Source organism: Carcharodon carcharias, chromosome 19 (genome assembly GCF_017639515.1).
Source record: "Carcharodon carcharias isolate sCarCar2 chromosome 19, sCarCar2.pri, whole genome shotgun sequence".
Lineage (NCBI taxonomy): Eukaryota > Metazoa > Chordata > Chondrichthyes > Lamniformes > Lamnidae > Carcharodon > Carcharodon carcharias.
Window position 1 is genome coordinate 88,893,493 of NC_054485.1, and position 16,556 is coordinate 88,910,048.

The 16,556-nt window shown below is 42.6% G+C and overlaps 1 protein-coding gene across 1 annotated transcript in view; it reads left to right on the top strand.

Moving 5' to 3' along the window:
• The window catches only part of LOC121291273 (complement C4-like), a 104,299-nt gene extending 97,925 nt beyond the window's left edge, over positions 1 to 6,374 (top strand). The window contains exons 38-42 of the mRNA XM_041212343.1: positions 386 to 479; positions 1,317 to 1,405; positions 2,243 to 2,326; positions 5,153 to 5,282; positions 6,064 to 6,374. Of these exons, the coding sequence (XP_041068277.1) occupies positions 386 to 479; positions 1,317 to 1,405; positions 2,243 to 2,326; positions 5,153 to 5,282; positions 6,064 to 6,205 (539 nt within the window). The 3' untranslated portion in view covers positions 6,206 to 6,374. The remainder of the gene's footprint in view (positions 1 to 385; positions 480 to 1,316; positions 1,406 to 2,242; positions 2,327 to 5,152; positions 5,283 to 6,063) is intronic.
• Positions 6,375 to 16,556: the final 10,182 nt, after the last annotated feature.

The window sequence follows — 16,556 nt, forward strand, 5'->3', positions numbered from 1 at the left end:
TGAGACACATGGGCTGTACATTGGCAGACTGGAGTGAATCATCCCCTATTACCTGCTGTGTACTGTACAAGGACAGGAGCTAACACTGAGGCGCGCACAGACCAGACAGCATTAGACTGGCCTGAATCATGCCCTATTAACATATGTGGGCTGTATGTTGACAGGACCTGACACATTTGGACCATACAGCAAAAATACTGTAAAGAATAATTTCACCTTAATTTGATTATCTGTGATTCTTTGTCTGTTTGTTGATTGAACAACCATTACAAGTGACTATACACTGCTGGCAGATGTTACATTTAGAATTTCTAATGACTGCATCTAACAGTAACTGTAGCTGTATAAATGATATTATTCTGATGATTTGATGCTTGGGTTGCAGACACTAAATGCGCCATATTTTACAACGCTCCGGAGCAAAGCACCATTGTGTCAAAACTCTGCCAGAATGATGTTTGTGAATGTGCTGAAGGTAAGTTTCCATCATTATATATTCAAAGATAGCTAACAGCTGTGTTTAGTTTCCTGCCTCAGCCTGATGTGTGCTGTCTGAGCCTTTTATGCTTCAGCATTGTTGGAGATCTGATACCAGAGAAGTAGGATTATTCTCCTCAGAGCAGAGAAGGTTAGAGGACATTTAATAGAGGTGTTCAAAATCATGCATGGTTTTGATAGAGTAAATGGGGAGAAACTGTTTCCAGTGGCACGGAGGCTTGGTTACCAGAAGGTACAGATTTGAGATGACTGGCAACAGAAGAGAATTCTGTTATTGCAGCAATTTGTTGCGATCTAGCATGTGCCGTCTGAAAGGATGGTGACAGCAGATTCAATGGTAACTTTCAAAATGGAATTGGATATATACTGGTAGGGAAAAACTGTAGGGCTATGGTGAAAAAGCAAGGCAGGGAACTGATTTGGCATCTCTTTCAAAGAGCTGGCACAGGCATAATGAGCCAAATGGTCTCTTTCTAATCTGTATGATTCTATGATTCCATAGCATTAGATATAAATAATTATCAGGGGTGATGTTAACTTTTACTGGATCCAACCTTGGGGTTTAATTTTCCAGATACATCACACTGGTGGAATCCAGATTAAAGTAGGGAATATATTTCACCCTGCAGAGAACTAGCCAGTAACTGCCAGACTGACTGACAATTCTCTTTTGCAATATTGACCTATTTATTTCAATTCAGATTTCTTGCCACAGGCCGTCCATTTGCCCAGTTAACCTGTCCCATTTCACATTACGCCTTGGGCAGTATCTATGGATCTCTTTGCTCTCTCTCTCTCTCTCTCTCTCTCTCAGGTAGCTGCCCTCGCATGAAGAGAACATTTTCCCAAGATGTAGCTGGAGATGCACGGATGAGTTTTGCATGCTACGCTCCAATTGTAGAATATGGTAAATGCTTCCGATTCCTCCATTTGGGAATGTTGAGACTGGGCACAGATTATGCTGCAGTATCTTACCAGTGGGCCTGCATCTTCATGCTCAGCACTGTGCAATAAAATGCTAGATTTGCCAATAGAATGGAGTAGAGACATATTAATAATGGATACACAGCCTTTGGCAGGATTCATATGAGGGGGAAGGGGGGTTTAATCAGCTCATTGATGTGGAGACTGAATAAAGGACACTGTTGCCTATCACAGTCTGACCTTACTCACTGGAAAATGGAGTTTGGACCAACTGTAGCAATTATTTCACAGTGTAAGCAAGGCATATCACAAGAAATTAACTTTCCAATTTATATTGGTGATTAGCAATTGCTTGTTAAACCATAGAAAAGACAAAAAGATACATATTCGGATTTGGTACTCTTGTGAATCTGTCCTGATGAGTGTAAGCCAAAAATTTTGACAGCTTGTCTCTTTTTTCAACAATACTCAAGATTTAAAGTAGTTGATGCAAGTATTAGAGGGAGTTGAGGATTTATTTTTCACCAGAGGGTTGTGGAGGTCTGGAATTCACTGTCTGAAAAGATGATGGAGGCTCAAACATTTAAAAAAAAATTCTTGGCTATGCACTTGAAGGTCTAGAAAGTGGGATTAAGTGAAATTTGGCTGGATAGATCTTTTCCAGCCTGTACAGATGATGGGCTGAATGGCCCCTTTGGTGTGGTAATGTTTTCTTTAAGATTCTATAAAATGGATATTTTATTAAATCTCTCCTTTTTTGAAAAAAAAAATCAAATTTGAAACTAGTTTTCTAACAATTGATTTGTTCCACTTTTTTCAGCCTATATGGTCAGGATAACTGGTGTAAATACAACAGGAAGCTTCAAGGCCTACACTGCCTTCATCATAGAGTCCATCAAACGTTGTAAGTAAATTTAACACAGACATTTCTTCCCTATAGTTTTCTTGATTCGGGCCGCAGAGGTGAATGATATTCCCATTAAAAGTCTTTTGACCAGCCCAAACTGTAGCCTTTCCTGCTCATGGTCCAGTTGACTAATTGGTCTGAACAATCACAACAATGATCACAACAATCACTTGGAGAGGCCGGGTTTGATCAGGGATAGTCAGCATGGCTTTGTCAGAGGGAGGTCATACCTAACAAATTTGATTGAATTTTTTAAGGAGGTGCCCAGCTGTGTGGATGGAGATAGTGCAGTTGATGGAGTTTATATGGATTTCAGCAAAGCCTTTGACAAGGTCCCACATGGGAGACTTATAAAGAAGGCAAATGCACATGGGATACAGGGTAAAGTGGATTCAAAATTGGTTTAGTTGTAGGAGACAGAGGGTGATGATAGAAGGATGCTTTAGCGACTGAAAGCCAGTGTCCAGTGACGTACAACAGGGATCTGTGCTGGGTCCCCTATAATTGGTCATTTATATAAATGACATAGATGGCTAGGTGGGGGGGTAGGATTAGTAAGTTTGCGGATGACACAAAGGTTGGCCGGGTGGTTAAAGGTGAGGTTGAGTGTCTTGGGCTACAGGAAGATATAGACAGGCTGGTCAGATGGGCAGAGAAGTGGCAGATGGAATTTAACCCTGAAAAGTGTGAGGTGATACACTTTGGAAGGAGTAATTTTACAAGGAAGTATTCAATGAATGGCATGACACTAGGAAGTTCTGAGGGATAAAAGGACCTTGGTGTGTGTGTCCATAGATCTCTGAAGGCAGAGGGGCATGTTAGTGAGGTAGTGAAAAAGGCATATGGCACACTTGCCTTTATCAATCGAGACATAGATTACAAAAGTAGGGAGGTCATGTTGGAGTTGTATAGAACCTTGGTGAGGCCACAGCTGGAGTATTGTGTGCAGTTCTGGTCACCACATTATAGGAAGGATGTGGTTGCACTGGAGGGGGTGCAGAGGAGATTCACCAGGATGTTGCCTGGGATGAAGCATTTAAGTTATGAAGAGAGGTTGGATAGACTTGGGTTGTTTTCATTGGAGCAGGGAAGACTGAGGGGCGACCTGATCAAGGTGTACGAGATTTTGAGGGGCATGGACAGGGTGGATAGGGAGCAACTGTTCCCCTTAGTTGAACGGTCAGTCATGAGGGGCAGGAGGTTTGGGGAGGGGGGAGGATGTGAGGGAAAACCTTCTTACCCAGAGGGTGGTGACAGTCTGGAATGCACTGCCTGGGAGGGTGGTGGAGGCGGGTTGCCTCATATCCTTTAAAAAGTACCTGGATGAGCACTTGGCACGTCATAACATTCAAGGCTATGGGCCAAGTGCTGGTAAATGGGATTAGGTAGAAAGGTCAGGTGTTTCTCACGTGTCGGTGCAGACTCAATGGGCTGAATGGCCTCTTCTGCACTGTGATTCTGTGAATTTTGTGCTATTTTTCTCTCGCCCGTTTGACATCTTGTGCTATGAATTTGTCTCTGAGTGGTGCAAAACTGTAGTATAGCGCAGAATGTAATGTTGGCGATGGGTGGTCCACCCACAGGCTGGACGAGCGGTGGGAACCCCTTGTTGCTATTCTCCGGGAGGCCCAACGCTACTCCAGGCTTGGGCAGCACCAGGCCTCCCACTGAGTTAAGGTGCGAGCAGGGCAGATTTTCAGCCCTCAACGGGGATGCCAGCAAATCAGAGGCTGCAGCTCCCCAATACTAGCAGTGCCACCAGGAGCGATGGTCACTGTTGGCTCTCAGGAGGGATTGATTATGGATCCCTGGAGAGAAGTGTGGGCAGGATTGGGATAGCAGAGAGTGGGGGTACTGACGTGAAGAAAGCAAGGTCAGAAACATGGGGGGCGGCTTTCCACATCTCCCTATCCTCCCACACTGCCCCTTGCAAGGGTTCCTCGATTTCTGACAATTTTCTCTCGCAAATTCAAACTTTTAATTTCAATTCAGCTTCTTGCCACATGCCATCAACTTTCCCAATAATCTGTCCTATTTCACCATACACTTTCAACTGTATCTATGTATCTCTTAACTCCCTGTGAGATAGCTGCCCTCGCATGAAGAGAACACTTTATCTAGATGTAGCCCGAGCGCGGGGGACCTTCCACTACAGGGCTGCAAGCATACCAGACAGGGTTTGTTGGCTGGGCTTCCTGGATGGCAAGTTGAATATCATGGTAGCAGGATGAAGCCCTTAAATGGCCCTTCAGTAGCTAGTCAAAGGCCTCGATTGACCTCTGGATGAGACGGCCACTCCCCGCCCTTCCTGCCCAGATCTTGATCGGGGGGGGGTGGGGATGTTGGAATTGGGAAAGCGGTAGAATCACCGCCCCAAGCCAACCCCCCTCCAATCCTCTGAACTCACCTCTGGGGCCGGGTAGTGATGGGGGAGGGCATTGAATCCTGCCCATGGAATCGACTGCCTGCTCAATGCCGGCGCCAGATATTTAATCCCATTGACTGCAGTGGAACTGGTTAGCAGGTGCTGTGTATAACGGAAAGGCGAGATGAATTTAGTCCCTAATCTGTCTCCTCAGGGAGCGGAAGATTGCAGACCAGGGAAGCAGAAACTATCGAAGAAAGTTTCGGAATTTTGTTTTGCCAACGATCTGTCTTTTTTAAAATCAGTTATTATTTTGGGTTGCTAATCATAAAGTTTATGACAGCTCGCCTGTTCAGAGAGATTAATAAGCTGAGACAATGAATGTTAAATGTTCACACAGTAGTGCTATAAAATGAAGGTGGAAAATAACCCACATTCTCTCCTCATCTTTAAAATAGCAAAGGATGAGAACATTATGGCGAACGATGTCCGGTTTTTGCTGAAACGGAAGTCCTGCCCAATTGAACTGGCTGAGAAGACATACCTCTTAATGGGGAAGGATGGCAAGACCCAAGATTCAAGCGGAAAGTAAGTAAGATCATAAATGGGAAAGATGGTAGGAGTTTGCAAGGTTGCTTTGACAGGATAGCAGCTGCCCATCTCCCCTTCCTTTGGGCTACCTGTGCTCGAATTATTACACGTTACTGATGTGTGCCCTGGTAGAGTGAAGGTTCAAGGCTCCCATTTCAGAAATCTGGGCACAGAGCCTAGTGTGGCAAACCTAGTGCAATACCGAGGGAGCGCCGCACTGTTGGAGGTGTCATCTTTTGGAAGAGGCATGCAAGGATCCCTAATTGGAAGACAAGCAAGGGTGTTACCCATGGGTTCTGGCCAATATTTGTCCCTCAATCAACATCATAAAAACAGATTCTCTGGTTATCATTGACATTGCCGTTTTTTGGGAGTTTACAAAGTGCAATTTCCAGTATTAGATCAGAGACAGAAGCTGATAGATTTCTGGATGTTAATGACATCAAGGGATAGGCTGATAGTGGAAAATGGCATAGAGGTAGATGATCAACCATGATCTGTTTGAATGACAGGGCAGGTTTGACAGGCTGAATGGCCTACTTCTATTTCCTATGTTACTTGAGACTACATGTCAAAGGTATTTTGTTTGGCTGTAACCTGTTATGGGATGTCTTGAGGTCGTGAAAGGTGCTGTTTAACTGCAACTACTTTTATACTTCTTTGCCTACCTCCTGACATACTTATAACGTATCAGTCAGGGGGTAATACTCATTAAATTATTCTCACTGTTCTTTCCTTTTCTGTCTGCCCCACCCTGCCCTCATTTTGCCCCTAATAGTATGCAGTATATTCTTGATTCCGAGACTTGGATTGAAGAGATTCCGTCTGAGGAAAGATGCAAAGGCTCAAGATTCAGAAGCAGCTGTGAGGAGTTTGACAAATTCATTCAAAACCTTGCAATAGAAGGATGTCAAATATAGGAATATTTGGACATTCCGTTGCTCACCTTTTAAGCTGCTTCACCTCTGCAGGGAGTATGTCCTGCATGATAACCTGTTCAACTGAAAAATAATATTCAGTTACAGCTCATATATAGAAGAAATGTTTGATTGATTTGCAGCACACAATTGCTTCAGCATATCCCTTGTCATAAACCTTGAACTTTAATGTGTCTTGTGTATTGTTTTTCTGCCTCCAGTTAAGCCTGATGCTCATATCGCAGGGGAATTTCTCTGAAGGGTTTGAGGTGGTGTACATCCACAGGGAAGAAGTCTTATTTTAATTTTAAATCATGAAAAGCATTTTAATAAGGACACCAGAAATGGCAACTAGACGGACTCTTTGCACATTCTGCCATGTTGAGCTGAGGCAATCTGCCATTACTTACACCAATCTTCCTGTCACACTGCCCATCAACCTTCCCCAATGAACATCCCAATATCCACTTTAAAATGCAATCTTCTCATGAACAGAGGTTGCCTGGGACCAGACATCTGGCTCTCCCAGCTCCTCAGACTGATCGACAGGCCTGAACTCCAGCTAGAGGGTACTGGAGCTAATTGGGCAATTCTATTAAAGGGCTGGCACCAGTATAATGGATGGAATGGTCTCCTTCTCTGCTGTAAGATTCAATGCTCAATTTAAATATGGAACAAAGGGCCATGCATCTGTATTGGGGCTCCCTCTGCAGAGTTTTGAGAAACTAGTTGAAGCATCAGCCATGTGATGTCTGACTGTTCTCTCCAGGACTGCAGCAGGTTTCTTCAAGAAGCAGGAAGAGACATGCAGCTTTCCTGGTCACACAGCACCATTTATGCTGTTCACTGCCCAGGACTTCCTAGCAGGGTAGCAGATCCAAATCTGACCCTTGGCCTTGGGGCATTGCAGGCACCACAGCTCATCTCTATTATCGACATTTTGGGAGTGAATAATTTGCCTTTGGCTGTTGCGTACTACCCATAAACAAGAGCATAGAAGCTAAACCAATACTGTGGCTGGGATTTTATGGTTCCGTCATGGCAGCACCCACCATGGGGGATACGGCAGCCTAGCCGAAAGTCTATTGACTTTCAGGAGGATCGGAGGATTCCATTGGCAGGCAAGATTGGAAAATCCCGGTGTTTGTGTCTGTTTTCACAGAGGAAGACACAAAAAATTCCCAGAAGTACTAAAGAACCAAGGGACAAGTGAGAATGAGGAACTGAAAGGAATTAGTGTTCGTAAATAAAAAAGTAGTACCAGAGAAATTAATGTGACTGAAAGTTGATAAATTCCATGGACCTGATAATCTACATCCCAGAGTGTTGAAGGAGGTAAATATAGAGATAATGGATGTGTTGGTCTTTCAAAATCTTTCAAAACTCAATAGATTCTGGAACGGTTCCTGCAGTTTGGAAGGTAGCGAATGTAACCCCATTAGTTAAGAAAGGAGGGAGAGCAAAAATGGGGAACTACAGATCTGTTAGCCTAACATCAGCAGTAGAGAAAATGCTGGCATCTGTTATAAAGGATGTGATAGCAGGACACTTAGAAAATAATGGCAGGATTGGGCGAGTCAACATGGATTTATGAAAGGGAAATCATGTTTGACAAATTCTCTGTTGGAGTAGCAGAATAGATAAGGGGGAACCAGTTGATGTAGTATATTTGGATTTTCAGAAGGCTTTCAATAGGGTCCCACACAAGAGGCTAGTATGCAAAAATGGAGCACATGGGGTTTGGGGTTAATATACTGATATGGATGGAGAATTGGTTATGGAAAGAAAACAGAGTTAAAATAAATGGGCCATTCTCAGGTTGGCTGTATGTGACTAGTGGGAATCAGTGCTTTGACCCCAGCTGTTCACAATCTATATCAATGATTTGGATGTGTGGACCAGATGTAATATTTCTGCGTTTGCGGATGACACAAAACTAGGTGGGAATGTGAGTTGTGAGGAAGATGCAAAGAGGCTTCAAGGGGATTTAGAGATTGGATAAGAACATGGCACATGGAATATAATGTGGAAAAATGTGAAGTTATTAGGTTTGATAGGAAAAAGTGTTTTCCCCCCATCTCGGGGGTGTGGTGGGGGGGGGTGGAGATTGTGTGGAAGCAGGTGGATTCCCGATCCGCCATTTTATGCGGGCAGGCCAATTAAGGTCCGCCCTGAAGCATTGTGCGCTCCCTGTGTGGGCAAGGGGAATTCCCTGAGCCGGAAGTACGCTCTATCACGCATGCGCGGAACAGCCCACAGATCTCCCTGATTGTTTCAACTTTAAAAACTGTGCTGAGCGGAGAAGAAAAAAATTATTGACATGTCCCCTCATGTGATACTGTCACATGAGCTGGGACATGTCAATTACTTGAATGTTAAAACTTAATAAACATTTTTAAAACCCTCATGAAACCTCATCCCGCCCATAGATGAGGTTTCACGTGTTTTTGGAAGACCACCTGGGCTCCTGGCCTGCCCTCCCTCTGGACGGGCAGCCCTGACAACGACCTCAAATAGGTAATCAACAGGCCTTAATGGGCTTTTGACAGTTCAGCGGGTGTGCAGCCGATTTGGCTGCGCGTCCACCGAACTGAAAATCTAAATGACGCGGGGTGACAATGGGATGCATACCCGACATCACCCCGCATCATGTTACACGTTGGCGAGCAGGCCCAGCCCCTGCACGCTGACTGGGAAATTCTGCCCAGAAATGCAGACTATTTCTTAAATGATGGGAGATTGGGAAGTGTTGATGTCAAAAGGGACCTGGGTGTCCTTGTTCATGAGTCACTGAAACCTAACATGCAGATGCAGCAAACAATTAGGAAGGCAAATAGTTTGTTGCCCTTTGTTGCAAGAAATTTGAGTATAGGAGTAAATAAGTCTTGCTTTAATTGTATAGCACCTTGGTGAGATGGCACCTGGAATATTGTGTACAATTTTGATCTCTTTACCCAAGGACAGGTATAGTTACCATAGAGGGAGTGCAATGACTGTTCACCAGAATGGATTTCAGGGATAGTGGCGTTGTCCTATAACAAGAGATAGATAGAATGGTGCAGGGTGTAACTGAGGACAGTGGGATGGGGACACCAGCAGATGGATAGAGAGAGAGGGGGAACGGAAACTAACTGAGGGCAGTGAGACAACTACACGGGCATATGGGGAAATGGTTCACGGAAATGAAGTCAGAGTAAGAGGAGCCTGTTTCAGTGGGTGAGCCTTTTGGGAAACAGTGATCATAATGTCATCAGTTTGCAAAAGTTATGGGCAATGGAAGCTGATTTGTAACTTTCAAAGGGAAGTTGGATAATACTAGCAGGAAAAAATGCAGAGCTAAAGCAAAGAACAGTGAATTGTCCTTTATTGCAAGGTGGTGGCATATAAAAGTAGGGAAGTCTTGCCACAACTGCCCGGGGCATTGGTGAGACTGCATCTAGAATACTGGTACAGTTTTTGTCTCCTTAGGAGACCAAAAGAGGTCTATGCTTGCATTAGAAGCAGTTCAGAGAAGGTTCGCTAAACTGCTTCCTGGGTTGAAGGGGTTGTCTTATGAGGAAATGTTGAGCAGGTTAGGCCTATACTCATTGGACTTTAGAAGAATAAGTGTTGATCTTATTGAAGCATATAAGATTCTGAGGGGGCTTGACAGAGTAGATGCTGAGAGAATGTTTCCTCTCATGGGGGAATCTAAAACTAGGTGGCACAAGTTAAAATGAAGGAGTCTCCCTTTTAGAAGAAAGGGAGGAATTTATTGTCTCAGAGGCTTGTTCGTCTTTGGAATTCTCTTCCCCAGGGACCAGTGGAGGCTGGATCATTGAATATATTCAAGGCTGAGTTAGAAAGATTTCTGATCAACAAGGAAGTGAATACTTATGGGGGAAGGCCAGAAATGGCAAAACTAAGATCAGGCATGATGAAATTGAACAATGGAGCAGGTTTGATGGGCCAAATGACCTGCACCTGCTTTTATTTCTCACAATCAGGGGAGTGAGACTAATTGGATAGCTCTTTTAAAGAGCCAGCAGGGGCACAATGGGCTGAATGGCTTTCATCTTTGATGTAACAATTAATCTATGATCCTCTTTTTCATTGAGGGATAACGTCCAAACCCATTGAGTTTTGGCACATGAATTTGTATCCGAGTGGTGCACCAATATAATCCAGTCTGGAGTTACGGTGTGATCCATTACAGAGTCCCAGTGTGATCGTCTCAAGGTCTTTGGGGTAGCTACTAGTCTTTTGAGGCTGAGAAGATGTATGCTTGAAGGAAGTCAGAGAACATCCTGTCTATGTATTGTCAGGCAGTGTTGAAATTGCACTGAAAATTGAGTAGTCACAGTTTATTGGAAACCTACTGAGATAGCAGGATTCCCTGAGATTCCCAATACACACTCAAGACCCAGTCTCATGCACTCTACTCGAAGACAGCACATGTATATAGTGCCTTTTATAAAATGAAATATCCCAAGGTGTTTACCAGGCTTGTTATCAGACAAGAGCATAAAATGATGTTAGTGTAGGTGACCAAAGTTTGGTAAAAGCCTTAGGTTTTACATGGGTGTCAGGTCAGCAGCTTGGTCAAACAACTCCTGCTTTGCTGATCTATGAAGTAAGGATTGATTCTGATCAACCAAGCTTTCACCTACACAGGGTAGCAGTGTGGTAATGCCATTGACCAGCACTTCCTCTGTTCTGTCTGTGTAATACCATTGGAAGGATACACTAGGGCTGAGGTGCAAATGTCAAAGGTGGACACTCATGACAATTTAATATTTGGAGTGTAATGCCCTTCATACAGAACAGAAGTAAAACATGCTGGACAAGAGTAAAACCACTTGTAAACTATCCCATCAAAAACTCCCAGGACAGGTACAGCACAGAGTTAGATACAGAGTAAAGCTCCCTCTACACTGTCCTATCAAACACTCCCAGGTCAGGTATAGCACAGGATAAGTACAGAGTAAAGCTCCCTCTACACTGTCCATCTAACACTCCCCAGGTAGGCACAGCACAGAGAGGTTTAAAATATTTTATACTTTTTGAAATAAGAAAAGCACTTTGCAAGAAGAAGCTCTGTCAGTGAATTTAGGAGGCTTCTGGGATCACTATTAGAAACATATGCAAGGCAATAACTTTAAAATCGCTCCAATCTGTTTCTCGTGTGGCACCCGGGATAATTTTGACCTAACCTGCCCATCGGGAAACCCACAGGATTGGGTGAAATGCAGTCTTAGACCCCATCCCATTAAAGTCAGCGGAGATTACTAATGGGTGGCGTGTAAACCAAGCATTCAACTCCAATCTTGTGGGATTCCCATTCAGTGGAATAGAATAAAATTACCGTCAAGAATCAAACTGTACTTATTGCAGTTGAAACTTCAGGGCTAACTAGTCCTTTTAATCACTGGCTAATCGATGGTCAGCGATTATTGCTTGTTACCAATACTCTTTTGTATTGATGTCATTTGGGAAGGATACTGGGTCCAGCCCCTCATCAATGATTGACTGCCCCCTGGTGCCAGTAGCAAATACCATCTGGATGGAAAACTCTTCAACCTTAGTTGTCTCTGTTCCAAAACTAAACTGACCACTGTAGACATACATGATTCACAGCTTGTGGAGGACTGCAGTGCCATTGCCCACTCTGCATCAGGGTGTAAGCTTCTCTTGATTTCTTCAATTCTGCATGTCCTTGAATGTTGCCAAAACAAAATGCACCTATCAACCCACACCTGGTCAGTCAAGTATTCTACCTCCCGTATACAGATATTGAAGGAAAGACTCTGGAATATGTTGAGCGCTTCCCATAGCTTGGCATCCACCACTCTCAAAAGGCCACCATTGATGAGGAGCTCCAACACCGGATCAGCTATGCCAGCTCAGCCTTCAAAAAACGGCAGCTGCAAGTGTTTGACGACAAAGATGACAAGTCAACAAAAGTCCAAGTGGACAAAGCAGTTGTCATCACCACACTCCTGTACTACAGTGAGACCTAGGTTGTGTTCCAGGTATACAACTAGAGGGAAAGTCTGATTGTTTTGGGTTAAAATCCGATGGTTAAAAATTAACCCAATTACCCGCTAGGCTGTATGAATTCAAACTCACTTAGTTTTTTCTTTAATCTGGTTATTTGACAAGGCATTTCTTAACTGTTCATTTTGTATTAATATTAAGCTTTAGCCCTTGCCTGTTAAGAAGAGAGGTATAAGTTAATTTAAAGTCGAGATTACTATGCTGTTTCACAATTTGGATATTTGGTAGGTAATATTGATCTTCCTGAAGTGTTCAGATTCCAGCGGACAGGACAATTTTGTTTTTCACCTGTTGTTTTTGACTTTATGTCTTGCTTGTTATTGCTCTAGAAGTGGATTTTTCCAGGAGGTAGCAGAAGGTTTTCCAGCTCCTTAAAAGAAGTGACTATCATTCGCTTTTGTTAAATTGAATCACAGAGACATCCGGCTATTGGCGACACTTGCTATTAAGCAGCAAAAAATAAAACCAAAGCGAACTCGTACCTCACAGAATGTGTCCTTCTCCTCAAATGGGGTTGTTCCCAAAGTTCAAAACACAAATGTTCTTCTAATTAATTTTTCTTCTACCCATCTGTATCTGCCAGTGTCTGTGTCTTGTATCTCCCAGTGTCTGTGTCCTGTATCTGCCAGTTTCTGTGTCTTGTATCTCCCAGTGCCTGTGTCCTGTATCTGCCAGTGTCTGTGTCTTGTATCTGCCAGTGTCTGTGTCTTGTATCTGACAGTGTCTGTGTCCTGTACCTGCCAGTTTCTGTGACCTGTATCTGGCAGTGTCTGTGTCCTGTATCTGCCAGTGTCTGTGTCCTGTATCTTCACTGTCATTGTCCTGTATTTGGCTGTCTCTGTATCTTGTATTTGTCAGTGTCTATTACTGCATCTGCCTGTTTCTGTGTCCTGTATCTGCCAGTGCCTGTGTCCTGTATCTCTCGATGTCTGTGTGTTGTCTCTCCCATTGTGTGTGTCCTGTATCTGACCATGTTGAGTACTGTAACTGGCAGTGCCTATTTCCTGTAGCAGACAGTGCCAGTGTCCTGGATCTGATAGTTTTGTTTGTCCTTTATCTGTTAGTGTCTGTATCCTGTATCTCCTAGTGTCCATGTCCTGTATCCAATAGTGTCTGTGTCCTGTATCTGGTAGTGTCTGTGTCCTGTATCTCCCAGTATCTGTATCCTCTATCTGATAATGTATGTGTCCTGTACTTGATAGTGTCAGTGCCCTTTATCTCCCAGTGCCTATGTCCTGTATCTGGCAATGTATGTGTCCTGTATCTGACAGTGACTATGTCCTGCATCTCCCAGTGTCTGTGTCCTATATCTCCCACTGTCTGTGTTTAGCTCAAGGCAGTTGCTAAAGTTACAGAAAAAGGATACGCAAATAAGACAGTTATAAACAACAGCTCACTCAGAAACAGAGGCAAAATGTATTCCAGAATGTTATTACCTTAAAGTTAATGTCTTATTACGAAAGTGGCAGCCATATCAGGTTTCAGCTGATGAAAGCTGGAGGAGAGTGCATCAGATTGGTATACCATTTGGATATAGAAACGAGATCCTGAGAGTAGCTCATGAAATTCCAAATGGGGGACATTTAGGAATTAGAAAGACACAGGCGAAAATACGAAAACATTTTTATTGGCTTGGATTGCATAGAGATGTGGTCAAATCCTGTAGAACATGTCACACATGTCAGGTGATAGGGAAGCGACAAGCAGTGATTAAGCCAGCGCCTTTAATTCCAATTCCAGCATTTGAAGAACCTTTTACTAGGATAATGATTGATTGCCTAGGACGCCTCCATAAGACTAAAAGTGGAAATAAGTACTTACTGACAATAATAGATGTATCTATAAGGTTTCTTGAAGTGATGCCTTTGAGAAATATTACAACAAATAAGATTGTGGAAGAGTTGACTAAATATTTTACAATATATGGTTTACCAAAATACAATTAGATCAGGTTTCAAATTTCTTGTCACAGTTGTTTAAGGAAGTAATGAACAGTTTGGGGATAAAACAATTTAAGTAAACATCTTGCCATCTTGAATCACAAGGGGCTTTGGAAATATGACATCAAACTTTAAAAACTATGATGAGGGTGTATAGGCAGGACTTGTTATTTTCATTAGTGATGCCCCTAATGCATTGACTGGAATTAGTCCTTCCGAATTAGTCTATGATCATGAGCTAAGGGGGCCACTGAAATTGATTCAGGAGAAATTAGTGGGTCAATATCTGGAAACTACTCTCCAGAGAAAGATTGGTCAGAGCATGTGAGTTAGCTAGTGAAGATTTAAAGGTACCAGAGCAAGTGATGAAAGGGAAGGCAGACAGGAAAGCTACAGCTCACAGTTTTGTTGTTGAAGAAAAGTATTAGTTTTGTACAGGGTGACTCATTAAAGGCAAGGTTTAGTAGGCCTTACGGGTTGAAAAGAAACTGAATGAAGTAAATTATTTAATAAATACTCCAGATAGAAGAAAGAAATAGAAAGTACAGTGTCATGCTTAAAAAGTACTTTGACAGGGAAAAGGGCCGAAAGGAGATATTAGTGATGGTAGATAAGGAGAAAGAGGTAGAAATGAAGGATTCTAAAATGATTTTCCTCTAATCAAATTGGATAATGATGGGGTATTTGAAAATTTAAATATGATATTGAGTTACCTCCCAGACAATTGTCAAAGTGATTTGGGAAAGCTATTGCAGTCACACAAAGCTCTTTGTGGGAATAAGCTGGGAAGAACAAATTTAGCTATACTTGATGTGTGTATAGAAGTTTCATTTTGATGAGGCAATATCCTTATAGATTAAATCTGGCAACATTATCACAAATACAGGAAGGAATTGAATTCATGCTTCAAAATGACATCACTGAGTCTAGTTGCAGCAACTGGAATTTGCCTATTCTGATGACACCAAAATAAAAACAAAAAAACTGCGGATGCTGGAAATCCAAAATAAAAAATGAAAACATTTTTATTTTTTGTTTTGGATTTCCAGCATCTGCAGTTTTTTTGTTTTTATCTCTATGTTTAATTGACTGCCACTTCTCTTCAAGAGATGCCTACCTTGAAGAAGTTTTGTTCTACTCTCCATCAGGATTTTCATATCTCTCTTCTGCCTTGTTCACCTTCATTGCTTTCTATTTCTCTCCTGGTGTTTGACATCTTTTGGTTATCTCCTTCTATCACTGCTTGCTTGTCCCAACAAAGCCCACCCCCCCTTTCTCCCTCCCACCACCACCCCCACCCCCCAACCCCTTAAACCAGCTTATATTTCACCCCTCTCCTATTTTTACTTAGTTCTGTTGAAGGGTCATGAGGACTCGAAACATCAACTGTGCTCTTCTCCATCGATGCTGCCAGACCTGCTGAGTTTTTCCAGGTATTTTTTATTTTTTATTTTTTGTTCTGATGACACCAAAACCTGTCGGAACAAAGACTGTGTGGACAGGTGAATGCAGTGACAAAAGTGGATTCATATCCTATACCACGGTTGGAAGATTGCATTGAGAAAGTGGGACAATCAAAGTTAATCACAAAGTTTTACTTGCGAAGAGGACATTGGCAGGCACTGTTATCAGAGAAAGCAAAGGAGATATCGGCTCTTATGATGCCAGGTGGGCTATAGCAATTTACAATCATGCCATTTGGTATGAAAAATGCACCTGCAACATTTCAATGTCTGACAAACAAAGTAATTGCAGGTCTGAGCAATTGTGCTGTTTATATTGACGACTTGATAGTTTTCAGTCAAATGTTGGAGGAGCATTTACAACATCTGGAAGAATTGTTTTGTTAATTGCAAGAAGCTAATGTGGTGATGCACTTGGATAAAAGTGAATTTGCAAAAGCACAAGTTACATATCCAGGACACACCTTTGGACATGGTAAGGTGGCTCCAAGCAACGTGAAAATCAAAGCTATCATGGATTTCCCTGCACCTACAACAAAGCAAGAAATTTGAGATTTCTGGTCATCAGTGGGTTTGACTGAAAATGTGTACCAAATTTTAGCAGTATGGTTGCTCCATTGACTGAACTATTAAAAAAGAGTAAGAAGTTTAAATGGACACAGAAGTGTCCATTTAAGTGTCAGAAGACATTTGACAGTTTGAAAACTGTATTGACTATGACACCAGTTTTGGCAGTACCCAATTATGCCAAGCAATTTAAGTGACTGATGCAAGTGATATAGGCATTGGGGCTGTACTGTTACAAGTAGATGAAAATGGAATTGAGAAACCAATGGGGTAATTTACACGGAAGTTAAATGTACAACAGAGACGATATTCAATGATTGAAAAGGATACTCTGGATTCTGGTGTTAG